This window comes from Lepisma saccharinum, chromosome 5, assembly GCF_977018435.1.
Source record: "Lepisma saccharinum chromosome 5, izLepSacc3.1, whole genome shotgun sequence".
NCBI classification, from domain to species: domain Eukaryota; kingdom Metazoa; phylum Arthropoda; class Insecta; order Zygentoma; family Lepismatidae; genus Lepisma; species Lepisma saccharinum.
The window spans coordinates 30,220,793-30,236,575 of NC_139233.1; the positions used below are offsets into that span (position 1 = coordinate 30,220,793).

General features: G+C 38.9%; 1 protein-coding gene across 1 annotated transcript in view; it reads right to left on the reverse strand.

The window, feature by feature from the left end:
• Positions 1 to 15,783, reverse strand: part of Gmd (GDP-mannose 4,6 dehydratase) — a 43,436-nt gene that overhangs the window by 19,655 nt on the left and 7,998 nt on the right. Inside the window, exons 2-4 of the mRNA XM_083122394.1 lie at positions 10,036 to 10,278; positions 6,824 to 7,016; positions 514 to 746 (exon numbers count right to left, since the gene is read on the reverse strand). Coding sequence (XP_082978520.1) covers positions 514 to 746; positions 6,824 to 7,016; positions 10,036 to 10,278 — 669 coding nt within the window. The remainder of the gene's footprint in view (positions 1 to 513; positions 747 to 6,823; positions 7,017 to 10,035; positions 10,279 to 15,783) is intronic.

Sequence of the window (15,783 nt, forward strand, 5' to 3'; positions counted from 1 at the left end):
AAAACCTTGAAGTTTATTTTACGTAACCTTGAAGTAAAACTAAAGAAAACTACATCAGCAATTAATTGCTTCTTTCTCTTTGCTTCCGTAGTTTAAATCACTAAACAACAGGCTTCATCGAAATATTCAACAACTCATTTGCAATTTATGAAAAAATCAAGCTTTCATTTTCAGAGCAAATATTATTTTTGGGTCATATTTCAATAATTATACAGTCATTATACAGGTCATCTTTTGACATTTTTTAAGTCATCAACTTCCACGTCCTACATACAACATTTTGAATCAAAATATGGTGAAGTGATGCTGAAAGGAAGATTTCATTTCATTTCATTTGCTTTATTTTACTTCGCTTTTTGTGCCACTTTTGGCTAATTTGCGAAGATGGGGATGAGTGATGATATGATGAAATTGATGAATGGACACTCACAAATATCCATGCCCAGGCCAGGATTCGAACCCGGGACCCCTAGCGTCGTAGCGTGAGCTGAAAGGAAGAGTCACACTAATTACCTCTACATAATCCTTGGCATGCCCCCAATCTCTTTTAGAGTCCAAGTTTCCCAGTTCCATATATTCCATCTGTCCAAGGGCAATCTTCGCCACGGAGCGAGTTATCTTCCTTGTCACGAAATTCTCCCCTCTCCTTGGACTCTCATGGTTGAAGAGGATGCCATTGCATGCAAACATGCCATATGCTTCTCTGTAGTTGATGACTATCCAGTATGCATACAATTTTGCGCAAGCTACAAAAAAAATTGGAGCATAAGTACTTTGAAACTATTTCAGTCTTCTATAGCCTAGAGCAGTGGTTCATAACATTTCATTTACTATGGTTTCCCCTTAAATAAATTTGTGTAGCGAGGACTTAACTCAATATTAGAAGTACCAAAGTGCATCAAATATTTGTTTCACTTTCCTCATCAAGGATCTTTTTATTACAATTAAACAATATACGAGGGCAAATCAGTAAGTCGGTTATACAATTTTTTTTGCAGAGGATTGGATAATCACACCAAGGTGAACGTTTGGGTACTGAAAATTTTATCCGACCCGAGGTCATAATGAGTGATTTTGTAATGTTCCTTTGTCTCTTCCACAGATGGCAGCAGTGGCAAACATGGCTACCCACCTGACATCGTCGACGGTCGAGGAGCAGCATTCCATGGTGCGGTTCTTCTGGGCTGAAGGCGACACCGATGGAGATTCGCGCGAAGATGAAGCTGGTGTATGGGGACAACGTCCTGTGCCGCAAAGCCATTAGGAATTGGTGTCAGCGGTTCAAGGCCGGTCGCACCAATGTCACGGACTAAGAACGGTGATGGTCACTGTCTTCTGGGACATGTTGGGGGTACTGATGGTGGATTTCATGCCTGCTGGCGGAACAATCAATGCAATGTCCTACACTGCCATGCTTACCAAGCTACGCTGTAGCAGCCATTGTGCTATTAAAAAGTAACAGAGTTACCACGTCTGCCTCCTTCACGACAACGCAAGGCTACACGTTGCCATGGCGGTCAAGGAAAAAATCGCTCGGTACGGCTGGGAAATCATGCAACATCCGCCATACAGTCCATGGCACCCTATGAAGAAGGCATTGTCTGGCCAGCACCTCTCATCTGATCGTGAAGTGCAACATGCTGTGCGGCAGTGGTTGCAGCAGCAGCCGACAACGTTCTATGCCACTGGCATATCCAAATTGGTGTCACGGTGGGAAAAATGCATTGCCGTCGGTGGTGGATATGTAGAAAAATAAGTAACAAACTGCTACTCCTGCACACGTATTGTCGTCTTGTTTGACCAATAAATTGCTGTGAAAAAATTCGTGGAACCGACTTATTGATTTGCCCTCGTAATTTATTACAATACTCATATGTTTCCATTGTAATAGCAACAATAAAACTGGAACAGTAAATGATATTACTTTAATAAGAACAGTGGGCTGTACTTTGGTCTCAAGGCTGAACCTTGTATTCTCACCTCTGACTCACCAAATGTGCTGAATAGTACTGTTCTTGGGTTAATGACAATCTAGAAACGTACATTTTATACTAATATGTTTTGTATTACAAACACTTTCTAATACAACTAACAACAATGAAAAAATATTGTCATGCTTTTATTTCTCGGAAGCTATATTTTACATTAGTTTATGTAATAACTGATGGTCCATTTTCCTCTAACTTTCGCAAAAAGCATAAAAGCTCGTAATATAAAGTAAGTCCAGAAAGTAAGTTAATTTTGCAATGTGTGCCACAGCAGCGTGGTGTGATCATGAGGGTGCATATGCATGCCGAGTTGTTTGACCATTGGCAAGACACAGACGCCACTTGGAGGAAAGATAGTAGTGCACATGCTTCACACAGGGATGTGATAATGTTCAATAAAATGAGATGCCTGCCACGTGTAAAGTGCGGTCCGTGATCTGACATTTGAATGTGCGGAATGTGTGAGCAGCTGAAATCCACTGTCAGATTGGTGAGGTGTATGGGTAAAAGATCTGAGTGCCTCAATGGTATGGAGATGGGCGCGACAATGGCATTGTTTTCATTCATGACAATGTTCATCCCCATACGCCAGCTGCAACCAGGCACGTATCCAGAGGGGGGGCTTAGGGGGCTCGAGCCCCCCCCCCCCGAAAGTTTTAGGTTTACACTAGATAAAATGAGGTTTTTGATTTCTTGTGGTGTGAAATAAAATAATGTGACAATAATTTAAGGAGAGAAATAATTATCGAGGCAAGACGGAGAATGTTCCGTAACCCTGTTATTGATAATAGCATGTATCCAAGATGGAGCACAGGGGGCTCGACCCTCTCCCCAGGAAATTTTTCAGTTTACGTTAGATAAAATTAGGTTTTTGGCTTCTTAAATAATGTGAAAATAATGTAAGAAGAGAAATAATTATCAAGGCAAGACGGAGCATGTTTTATACTCCTGTTATTGTTAATGGCTCGAGCCCCCCCTCCCTCAGGAAATTTTTCAATTTACACTAGATAAAATTAGATTTTTGGCGTCTTGACTAATGTGAAGATAATAAATTTATAAATCTGAGAGAATTAATTATCGAGACAAAACGGAGAGTGTTCTATAACCCTATTATTGTCAATAGCACGTATCCAAGGTGGGAATCAGTTGGCTCGAGCCCCCTTCAGGATTTTTTTCTGTTTACACTAGATAAAATTAGGATTTTGGCTTCTTGAATAATGTGATGATAATTTGGGAGAAATAATTATCGAGACAAGATGGAGAATATTCTATAACCCTGTCATTGTTAATAGCACGTATCCAAGCTGGGGTTGAGGTGGCTCGAGCCCCCCCCCCCATGATTTTTTTTATTTTACACTAGATAAAATAAGGTTTTTGGCTTTTTGAATAATGTGACGATGATTTAAGGGGATAGACAATTATCGAGGCAAGACGGAGAATGTTCTACAAACTGTTGTTGATAATATTGCACGTACACTTTTCTTGAGCTTTCGGTGTTGTCGCAGCGCACTTGAGCACTATGTAGAAACTTGTCAGCATTTGGAAGCTGCACAACAAAGGTAGCGCCACACGTAGGGCGATTCGTTGTAATTTCTAATCTCTGGAAGGCGGGAGAGGGTACGTTCTTGAATGAGAGAAGGAGTCAACTACTGGCGATATTAACGAATCGTTTTATCTGCGGAACGTTCTAGAATATAATGAGGATGTAAATACGCGGATTCAATTTTTCGGTTGATCTGTACAAAGAATCGGTTAATGAGATTTCAGAGGTAAGTGTGACAATTCACACAGTCGATTGATGATCAGATCAGTCAGCATCCTCTGATTGTTTTATAAGATATAGTGATACGAAAATGAAGACATTGACGACAGCGGAACTTCCGGGGCCTCAGTGTAGCGCTAGCACGGTTCGAGGGCCGAAGAGATCAAAGGTCTCTCTCTAAAGTGAATATTTCAGCAATACCGGATATTGGAGTGGTTTATTAAAACAGAAATAAACTGCATAGATCAACTGAAAATCAAAGTTTTGAGTGATGATTTAGTTTTGCCAGAACTAAATTTCGTATATGCAGTCCGAGAATTTCATGGTATAAAAAAATACTTTTGTTTAAGCCTACTGGGTTCGAAACACATTCAAACACTTAACTACCATAAAGAGACAGCCGAAAATTTTATGAATGTCGAGAAGAGAAAGCAAGAAAATGTTACATATGTAGACATTTTAGGCAGTAATTGCAAGCTCTGCCAGGACCCAAATCAGGGCTCTACCAACTGAGCCACCTAGCCATCCTTGACTTCAACCGATTTTTCGTTAAAATGTCTACATAGTACATGTCCTGTGTATATCAAATTGTAAGGTGTTGCCTGTATAGCGAACAAGCACAGAAAATATAGGAGAGAGAAGAAAACTGAGGAGCATTATCACCGGTTGAGGATAATTTTTTCTGTGGTCAACAAGAGCTACTACTTCGAGGTGACAATGACAGTGGCCTAATAAGGGAGATTTCACACCGTGTCGCTTGAAGATTAGGTTTGTGCGGCCTTTTGTGTCGCTACAGTGTGAAACGTTGCTGTTGATTGGCCCATTCCAATCGACATGTATCGCGTGTCCCTTCGGTCTGAAACCTTCCTAAGTCTTGAAAATCCAAGTCACAAGGATGGAAAATTAGGGCCTTGTTAAGGTTAGGTGTGAAGGCAGACAGACGACAGCACCCTTAAGGATCATATCCAAACCTGCAGGAAGAACGCATCTTACTTCAATCTCCAATACGATGATAAAAACTTCTGGTGAGTTGATTTTAAAAAATGTGTCCAAGATAAAGAGAGGCGTGCCCAGGATTTTTGGAAGGGAGAGTGGTTACACATACTATTGTTGGTGGTCAGTCCTGATTTTGCAATTTTTTCCCTGTTTTTGACGTTCCTTTTTTTTTTTTTAAGAATACTGGGTCAAATGGGGTTATTACCTCACCAAACTTCCCTTGGGCACGTCACTAGAGATAAATGAGTAAGCATTTCATCATACTGGGAGACGAAACATTAGATGTGTTGGGAATGGAAGGGTTTTCACTGTGCATTAATTGTTTCATGATCCACCTGTATTCGAGAAGACTTCCTTTGTTTCGTGCCGATATATGACAAGACAGCGGAAGCTGTGACAGGCATTTTTGAACACTTGTGAGTGCTAAGGTCTGAATCTGAACAATTTGTTGGGTTTCGGCTTTTATAAGAGCTGAAAAAATGGGAGGACAAGACACGTTAGTGGTGTTCAGGCTCGAATCAGAGAGAAATATTCGAGAGCTGTCTGCGTCCAGTTCGCAGCCCACAATTTGAATCTCGCGTTGTCGAGTGGATTGTCCATCCCGTGCATGTGTAACAGCTTCGTAAAAACACTCGAAGACACCATAGATGATTTTATGCCTGATGAGAAGAAATGGACATACCCACATACTGAGATGGTTCCGGCACAGAGGAGTCGAGTGGTAAAAAATGTTCCGATTTCACGTTCTGATTAAAATTATAGCCTTACAGTGGCAACGATTTAAGGGATAGTTGCTCACCATTTTTAATTTTTTTGCCTGAACATTATGACCTTGGCTACCAAGAGAAAGTAAACTTTCCTTGCAACGCCCTCCGCACCCCCCCCCCCCCGTTTTGGAACCCAATTGCCGCCTCTGGTCTTAAACACACAATTGTGAGGTTCTTACTATACCCCTTAAAAAATGGTGTTGAGCCCCCCCCCCCCCCGAAAGGAATTCCTGGATACGTGCCTGGCTGCAACACAACACCTCCTTACATCCTTTGGATGGCAACAATTTCCTGATCCCCCCTACAGCCAAGACCTTGCCCTGTCTGATTTTCATCTCTTTATGCACCTGCAATCTTTCCTTGGTGGCCAGAGCTTCGACGATGACGATGTGGTCTGACATACTGTTACCATTTGGTTATCATCACAGGAGGCATCATTCTACGATACGGGGATACAAAAAATGGTGTCTCTTTATGATGTGTCTGAACAGTGGTGGCAACTATGTTGAGAATTAGTCCTAGGTATGTACTTCAGTGTGCAATAAAGTTTTCTGTTCCACTAGAATTTTGTGTTCTTTTTATTGGCAAACAGAACATATTTTCTGGATTACTCCTGCATTTCTAAATCCTCTGCAGAGCCACTGGGAGGGCATGGCAATTCCCAAGGGCTCCGCTTGGCCACAGTTTAACCTGCAAGAGGTGGAGAATGAGTGGATCAGGCTTAACGCTAAAACAAAAGTGAAACAAACCATCTTGTGGGCACACTAGAGCCCACACCTCTTCAGTGCCTTTCAGCATTACCATTATCATCTTTTTGCGACACATGATCTATTCCTAGAACCACGGCTACAAGAATATCCACCCCATTTTACCTTGTCAAGTCTCTTCCACCTTATGCACCACTTCTAGCATAACTTTCGGTTTTTCAGTGTCTGCATGTCTTGCTTGTCACGTGGCTGTGGTTTCCAGTAGCAAGTATGAAGATGTTTCTATTGGCAGAATATAGAATCAGATGCGATTTTTTTATTTAACTTTTCTGTGTCCCCGATTCTTGACTTTTCAGGACAATGCTACACAAGAAAAGTATAAAATACATTTTCATGGTCTACTTGTGAGCATAGTATGAAGTTATAATAATAATAATAATAATAATAATAATAAATATATCAATTTAGGTTCAAATTCCAAGTAAGGCTCTGTGGTTGTAATATCTGTTACATTAATTTCAAGTCAGGTTTTCTCTCCCATCTGCTACCCTCCAAATCAGTGTTAGTAATCTAAAACAACACAGTAAACACACACAAACATACCATAAGGAGATCGTGGATAAAAGGGAGTTGTCTCTTTCTGTGGTATTTCACATACTTTGCCGTAGAGCTCTGATGTAGATGCTTGATAGAACTTTACATTCTTCTCAAGACCACAGGTTCTAATGGCATCCAGAAGACGAAGTGTTCCCACAGCATCAACCTCTGCTGTGTATTCGCTGAGGTCAAAAGAAACCTGAATTGTATTAATACTAATGTTAATAAATTCATATGTGATACATATATATGACATCGTAAATAAGTCAGAAAAATTTTACAAGAAATAATTTTAAAAAGAACTGAGACAAAGACACAACATGTAACTTACATGTAACATGAAGAAACGAGGTTGAACCAAAAATTCCAACAAAGCAAGGTACATGTTATGGTTTTCTCTCAGTTGTTCCTAATATGTTAACAACACATGGCATGTCACATGTCGTTATCATAATGAAGCAATAGAATGTCCTTATGCTTCTGCAATTTTTCAAAAGTTTCAAACCTACATTAGGAAAGGATTAAATGCACATATTGACAGCTGAATACTATTTTGTCATATGTCCATCTCATTAACTTCTCACGAGAGCTGATTAAAGTTTGATTTATGTGGATCTGGAATACACTATAAAATTTGCACAAACATTTGATTATTGTTGATAATTCACACCCCATGACAACCAGATATGTTGATTCGGAATGTGATGCATTAACATGCATGGAACACAACGTCATTAACTCATTACCGACAAAAAGAGGAGATTTGACGAAACAGCATTCAGCTGGTAATATGTTAAAAACAGGTTAAAATTTAGAAGTAAAAATACTTGAAGATGGAAGATCATGGCCAGCCACGTTAAGCCAAGAATATCCAAGGTGGAAGTTTCTTCTTCTTCGGCTTGGGGAATGGCTGCTGATGTCATCTGGAACGTATCACCTTCTTGGTTAAAAACATGATTTTGAAGATAGGTCATTTTGGTCATTAAAGATATTCTTGTAACTTTTCTTATGTAATAACCTTACAAAAATACAATAATCTGCAATTAAAAGTGGCTTCTCTGGAGTTGAGTTTTCGTTTCAAGCCCATTTTATGCACTGATAGGCCAATCGGGACTGAGCATACAGTTTAAAGTAGGATCCGAACCAATGTGCCTCAAATGAATGGCTTTCCTTGAAAGTACAAGAGAAGCAGTGTTCAAATAGTGGTTGCAGGTTGCTAAATGTGACTAATTTTTAGTTTGGTGTTTATCTGAATATACCAGATTGCTATTTTCAGTGACTACACACACACACACATCAGATCCCTGCAAACATGGAAAATTTGTAAGCCCCGCGACAGGTTAAGTTTGCAGCAACTTTTCGCATATATAGACCCATACGTGCACGCAGAATATAGTTCCGCTTCAATACTGTCGATTTTCTGACTGTCTGTGAAATGAACAGCTCCGCGGTTCAGGCAAGACTGGCATGGAAAATGCTGAGTGCCGTTCTCGCGTAGCTTAGATGCAAGAGTATGGAACCTTTGATATGACTGGACAATGGATAATTAATTTCATTTACATTTCTGTGGTTAATCAATTCATAGTTCACTTTGATTATGTGTGTAAATCAATTCCCTGTGAATTTCATGAGCAAACAACCATAAAGAATCTTTTAGGCAGGGTTCAAATCTAGAGCAGCTAGCCTTGCACCTAAAATAAGTCTGAGTTTCTTCAACTATCGAACACTGACTAAAATACATCATCTCAAGAGACTTTACAATGCAAAAACAAAGGAACATTTTAAATAAATAAAGTCTGACCTATTCTTATTATTTTTTTGTGTGGTGTTAAAAAATTGCACATTTTGGCATTTGGTACTGAAACATATTTTCACAATTAAGTTGACAGCTTTGGTGCCTAGATGTTATGCATTGTCATTGAATGGCACCATCTCATTGGTCAAACATGTACTGTATTTCACTGCATAATCATCGCAGATTTTACGACATATATTTTTTGTAGAAAAAGTAGGGTGGGACCATTATGTGAAGCTTCTTTTCAAAACAAGGATTGTACCAATGTTACCAGTACTTACACTCATTCATTACTAAGCTGTCTTTGAGCAAGATTATGATGCACAGAATAGTCATGAATACACGTTAAAATTGAATAGTCCAAATCGACACATATCATTTCTATATGACAGTTTAGCCAACATTTCTCAGGTCTGTGCATTACATTTGAAATATTGCACTTGACAAAATTTACTAGTGTTGCGAGGTACAGACTTACAAAATTTAATCTTGTGTGTCAAGATTCTGTCCCAATATCATTGGATTTGTTATCTGTCACACTGAGTATGCAATGAAATAGGGTAAGTGGTTGACATTCCACTGAAGTTCTTTGGTTCAAGTCCAAGCCTGGGCATTGGAGTTCTTTCTGATGTTCACTCACCAATCATCCTCATCATTTTGACTAGCCAAAAGTGACAGAAAAATGACATTAAAATAACGAAAATACAAATACCAAATGGTGCCTAAATATCTAACTACAGTAAAACCTCATTAATCTGGACTAATGGGGGGGGATAAGTTGACCGGTTTACCGAAAGTCCGGATCAACTGAAATAACCTAAAAGAACAGTAGAAAGTGCATTAAAACTCCGTTTATAGCAACAAAACACGTTTATTATGGTGTATTTAAAGGGCATAGGCCTAAGTACACTATACAGTTGGCTTAAAGCAAGGGGAGTCCGTTACGGAGCAATATGACGAATGCGATTGTTGACTTCTAGCCACATTTAAAACCTTGCACTCTGTTTTTTTTTCCTTTTACCTGTCCGGATTAAGCAAAGTCCGGATTATCAGGGTCCGGCTTAACGAGGTTTTACTGTAGTTAGAAAGAATGAAAAAGGACTACTTGTTTCAGAATAACAGGAACACGAACTATAATTTCTACAATATCATCTTTCATTTTCCAATTATTATTATTATGTTACTTTTTCTACTTCTTGGGACAACCATGAGACACCTGTAACATAGCCAGGGTTCCCAACCTCTGGCTTCATAGCACTGATCACTCCACTATGAAGGCTCGCTAGAATATCAAACACATCACATCAAATACACAAGGCTCAAATAACCAATTAACATTGTTTCTTTCTCAAAATTAAGGAGTGTCCCTGACTGTACATTCAATTAACAAGCATGTGGCCTACTTGACCGAACCACAACATACCTTAACATGGCTTTGTGCAGCAAGATTGTAAATTTCGTGTGGACGAACAGACGAGATAATTTTAACCAGGCAACTACTATCAGTCATGTCTCCATAATGAAGTTTCATGTGCCCCTGCTTATGAGATTTTGGATCGGCATAGAGGTGCTGTATTCTTCCAGTGTTGAAAGTACTTGCTCTCCTAATGATGCCATGGACTTCGTAATTTTTGGCCAAGAGAAATTCAGCCAAGTACGAGCCATCCTGCAATACAGAGGGGAAAATTAATGTGTGGTACAAGTAGGGTTATCAGATCAAAAGGATAATACCAACTAGGAAAATGGTTAGCAGACAAGTTCTGGCTAAGCGTGTGAATGAATAGTTCAGACCTGTTGTCAATCATTATAAATAATATAACCCGTGGTGCAACAGCTCTTGGGAGCCAGGATCTACCTACTGACTGCCAGCCTCCTACGTGCCTCAGCAGAGATGGGTGATGATCCAAACAGATACGGAATGATGTGTGGTTTGCACGACGGTCATTGTTGTAGGTTTCCATGAGTGGGTTACGCTACTCATTTGTAGCACCCCAATTTCCTCACGATAGTGGGTGGCCACCAGCCCCATACACTGGCCGAAATCTCAGGAGAAAAGAAAAGTGTTATGCATCCCTCCTCCGAAACTTGAAACATCATACGTCACGTAACCCCAGCCCAAAGTCTGATTTCTTAGGCAGCATGGCCACGCTGCGGGATGTTGTCAATTACACATGTCAACAATGAAAAATGTACACGGAAGAAACATGGTGCACTTTACTAATTCTGTGATGCTGATTTCAAAAAAGTAATTAGTTTTTTCCCATCACGTAAGGTTTATGAGTTCTTGATAGATCTTATTTTTCATCCATAAAATAAATGTTAATTAGGTTTTCATACAACAGATGTGTTTTTTTCCATTGAAGTTATTGTATTCCCTTTGTTATTTATATATATTTTAAATGGGCATTGTTGAAAGGCTACATTGTTGTTAAAAGGTATAATTTTCACACACCGACAACCAGTGGGAAAGAAGGTAGGAAGGAAGCATTGTTTGGCGCTGCGTTAGTTTAAATTAACGCGTCATTCAGGGTGGTTTCTATCACAAACGAGTCATATTCTTCAGCCAAGGTAGAGTGTTTTACCGTGTGTGGCAGCGATCAGTGTTCAAATATGAAGAAGCAAAGGCGTAGTTGTAAAAATTCACCAAATATATTTTGTTATGTTTGCGGTGAATTTACACCGAAAACTCGTAGGCGTTCGATTTCTGAACTACTGAGGAGAGCATAGAAGTTGTATTTCGGCTGTGCTTTTGGAGACCAGGATCGTGATTGGGTACCTCACGTGGTCTGTACAAATTGTAACACAAGACTGACTCAGTGGTTGAAGGGCAAGAAAGATCACTTGTCATTTGATGTTCCATGGTTTGGCGTGAACCAAAAAAACATACCGATGACTGTTACTTTTGCTTAACAAATGTGAGTGGTTTTTCATCTAAAAACAAGAGGTGTATTCAATATCCAAATCTCCCTACTGCAATAAGGCCCATACCGCACGGCGACAACGTACCCGTTCCAGTGCCACCTTCTACATTGCCAGATTTGATTGGGCCATCTGATGATGATATGGAGCTGTATCCTTGTACCTCAAACGATGACACCTATGTTCCAGATGAGAATGAAGAAGGGCCTCATCTCATTACACAAGAGGAACTTAACGATCTGGTATGTGATTTATACCTATCTAAACAGTCTGCAGAGCTTCTAGGTTCTCGGCTTCAAGAATGGAAGTTGCTTAATAAAGGTACAAAGGTTTCAGTGTACAGAAACGGAAATTACGATTTATTGCCATTTTTCAACATTACAGATTCTGGAGTTTGTGCATGCAATGATGTAGGTGGTCTGATGTTAAAGTTAGGTATGCAACATAATTCTGAGGAATGGCGTTTATTTATTGACGCATCTAAAGTTAGTTTAAAGGCAGTTTTGTTACATAATGGTAATAAATTTTCTTCTGTGCCTGTAGCACACTCTGTAGCAATGACGGAAACTTACGAAAATATGTGCCATATTCTTGAAGCAGTTAAATACGAGAAATACCATTGGCATATATGCGGAGACCTTAAAGTAATTGGTTTTCTACTTAGCATGCAGAGTGGATTTACCAAATATCCTTGTTTTCTGTGCCTCTGGGACAGCCGTGATACTCAACACCCAACACCACTACATACGTACAGAATGGCCAGTAAGAGAAGAATTCATGCCAGGTCAAGATAATGTCAAATTTAACCCTTTAGTCGATCCTTAGAGAATATTTCTTCCTTCTTTGCATATTAAATTAGGACTAATGAAAAATTTTCTAAAAGGTATGGACAAAACAGGAGACAGTTTTAAATATTTACGTTCAATTTTTCCTGCTGTGAGTGATGCAAAATTAAAAGAAGGAATTTTCATTGGACCACAAATTAGAAAATTGTTAAATGTTTAATGTTTTTAATTGTTTTTGTGAAAAAACTTTCTCCCAAGGAACTTGCAGCATGGGATTCATTTAAAGCTGTTGTGAAAGGATTCCTTGGCAATAAGAAACAAGAAGATAGTGAAAAACTAGTGCAAACACTTCTTGAAAATTACAAGGCATTGGGGTGCAGGATGTCTCTCAAAATCCACTTCCTACATTCCCATTTCAAATTTTTCCCTAACAATCTGGGTGACGTGAGCGACGAAGAAGGTGAACGCTTCCACCAGGACATTTTGCAGATGTAGCAGCGTTATGAAGGAAAATGGGATCCATCTATGATGAGTGACTATTGTTGGTTCCTCCAAAGAGAGGATTCAACAGCACATAAAAGAAAAAAGTGTCTTGAAGTGGTTCCTGTATTCTACTATGTAAATGCAAATTGTCACAGATACATCTATTGTATTACACTAAATTGTATTTAACTGTATTTTTACAATGATATACATATATGTATAATATAATGTTTGTCATACATTTAATTTGTCATTTTGAATGTCAATTTCCATTACAACATGCAATGTTATTGCAAATGTATGCTCTTCAAGTTTGTTGCATTTTTTTGTACGTAGTGTATTAAAAACTAAAATAACAACAAATCTGAGGGTGTAGTAAAAAAAATGGGTTACTTTTTGGGATTCAGCATCACATATTGATACAGGATCACAATGTTTCTTCTCTGCAGGCGCGGCTCGTGCATAATTTTCCTGGGGGTTCACCAAAATTATGCAAAGTGGACTAATCTAAACCTTTTGAGACACTACACGCTTTGGTTCCTAGAGATAGTACTGGGAAAATTATCAAATTTTGGCCGGTAGATTACTGACAAAGTTAATTTGCTTTATGTTCAGATAACAGTAACAGTATCAAGGAGAGCGTGTGTAGGGGGCGATCATTTTAAGTTAAGATTTTCGTATGGTACGCGTATTGTATTAAGGGGTATATCAGAATTCAGAAAATATTCTCGCCTCAATTTTGCCTCTTCCACTCTTGTCAACTCTTTTCTGGTCCCACCACTGTCAAATAGACTATATTATTGGAACTGGATCCTGAACCTACAGTTAAAAATACAAATCTCTGCCTGCTAAAATGAGTATGTATCAGTAATCGGCTAAATCAAAGCGATTCGATTCTATTCTATGCAATATGTTAATTTCTCACACAGCAACAACTACACTCCTTCCAATACACAATCCACCTCACTCCACTCAACGTATCACCACGCCAAATATATTTCAATCACCACCCACGCACTTCAAAACAAACTAACAAGTATGGAGACAATGACACGTAACAAAGTCAATCGCGCGCGTCCCCTCGAACACCCTCTCGCGCTAGAGTATAACTGATCGCACGAAACCCAAACAACTTTTTGGTCGTCTTCTGACGTAAGTGCGAAATGCCTTCATTGTTAGGTTAGGCTTGAATAAATAGTAAATACTACATTTTTGGTCAAGCACGGTAAAGCCCCGAAAATTGCAGTGTATATATTCTAAGACAACTAAACCTAAAAAGCCTAACATGTCAACGAAATCATTGTCTGACGTAAAAAGACCAAAAGGTTGTTTAAGTCTTGTCCGATAAGCGACCCCTCCCCCTCGCGCTATTTTTGACTTTTCGGCTCCTTCCACCTGAAGTGTTTCCATCTTAAAGAAGAAAACTCTGAGTGTGTAGGCAAGTTGTTTTCTATCATATTTATCTTATTTCTCCCATCATCTTTACATGTAGCTTTCGTTTGGGGTCACCTCTGCATATATATTACATCCTCTTCATTAATCTAATAAGTCTTGTAAAATATAAAGAATACAAAGAGAATGCAAAATGAATTCAAATTGAAACACATAGTGCAACACTGGAAGAGAGAAGAGCGTGGTTCACTCCAGTTCGCTGGTGATCCTTCGAACTGCGCATGTCCGTTTTGACGCGACGACCTTCCTGGAGTATCAGACTGCATGTATTTTCTCCATATGTACGCGTGGAGCTTCTGCTAGCCGTCCTATGCTTTTAGCATGGTAGGGGTTGCCTTGCGGAGGTTCAGCGGAGGCTTTGCACGAAACGGGGAGCTGAGTGGCTCTGGCCCGCGGTTTCTCCTTCTCACTAAGAGAATTTGGCACTGTACGCTTATGAACATGTCAGTTATTGTTTATTTTGTATATTACTGGGGGTTCACTGCACATTTGCGCTATACAGCCAACCGCGCCTGCTTCTCTGTACAATTTTCAAAGTTAAAATTTGTTGACATGTTTATTGCAAGAAAAGGTGGAAATGGGAAGAAGCAAGACCCCACAGATATTGGTCCAGCTTGCCATTTGTATGGTGATATATCAACCTGGCAGCCTGGACATCGCCAGCAAAGTATACAAAATGTACCAGATGACAGAATTTGGTACTTTCCGTGACATTTAGTTTGGCGACAGTGTACTTATTCTACAATCGCATGACAAAATGCTCAATCACCTTCCAAGTTGGTATTTCCTATGTAAAAGAAAAGTAGGGCACAGTGTCACAAAGAAAATTTAACAAATCCTACAGGTTTATGGTTTTATTATGCAAATGATATCATCGACTTAATAATGTTTTATCAACTATTTAAACAAAGTCCCATTTCCTTGATATCACAAAAAATTTATGATATCAAGGAAATGGGACTTTGTTTAAATAGTTGATAAAACATTATTAAGTCGATTATATCGCTTGCATAATAAAACCATACAATGTTACTAATTGCAGGATTTCAGAGACTTATCATGACTGTTGAGGAATTTTAACTTTCTATGAGATCTTAAAATTATTACCATCTCTCTCTGGATTACACTATTCTTATTTCCTAAAATTAACTAATGAGGAAAATCCTAAATATTGTTTCTGTGCCATTAATTGCATGAAGAATTGTTCATTCTTTGAAATAATTGTTTCCATTCTATCTTAAAGATTTAGTGTCCATCAGAAACTGACAAATAATTTTGGGAAGTGGGAATGTATTTCTAGCATACTGTAAAGCGAAGTCGAAGTTGGTAATATAAAAAAATATGAAACTGAATGCTTAGAAAAAAACAGAATTCAGTTACAAAGGGAAAAAATGAGCAAAGATGGCATCATGATCAACATTTTCACATTACATTAAACAAATTTTTTATCACACACATATCTAGAAATGCCGTATTGGCCCGAATATAAGCTGCACCCTAAAATTTGAAGGAGCGAAAAGAAAAAGAAGATG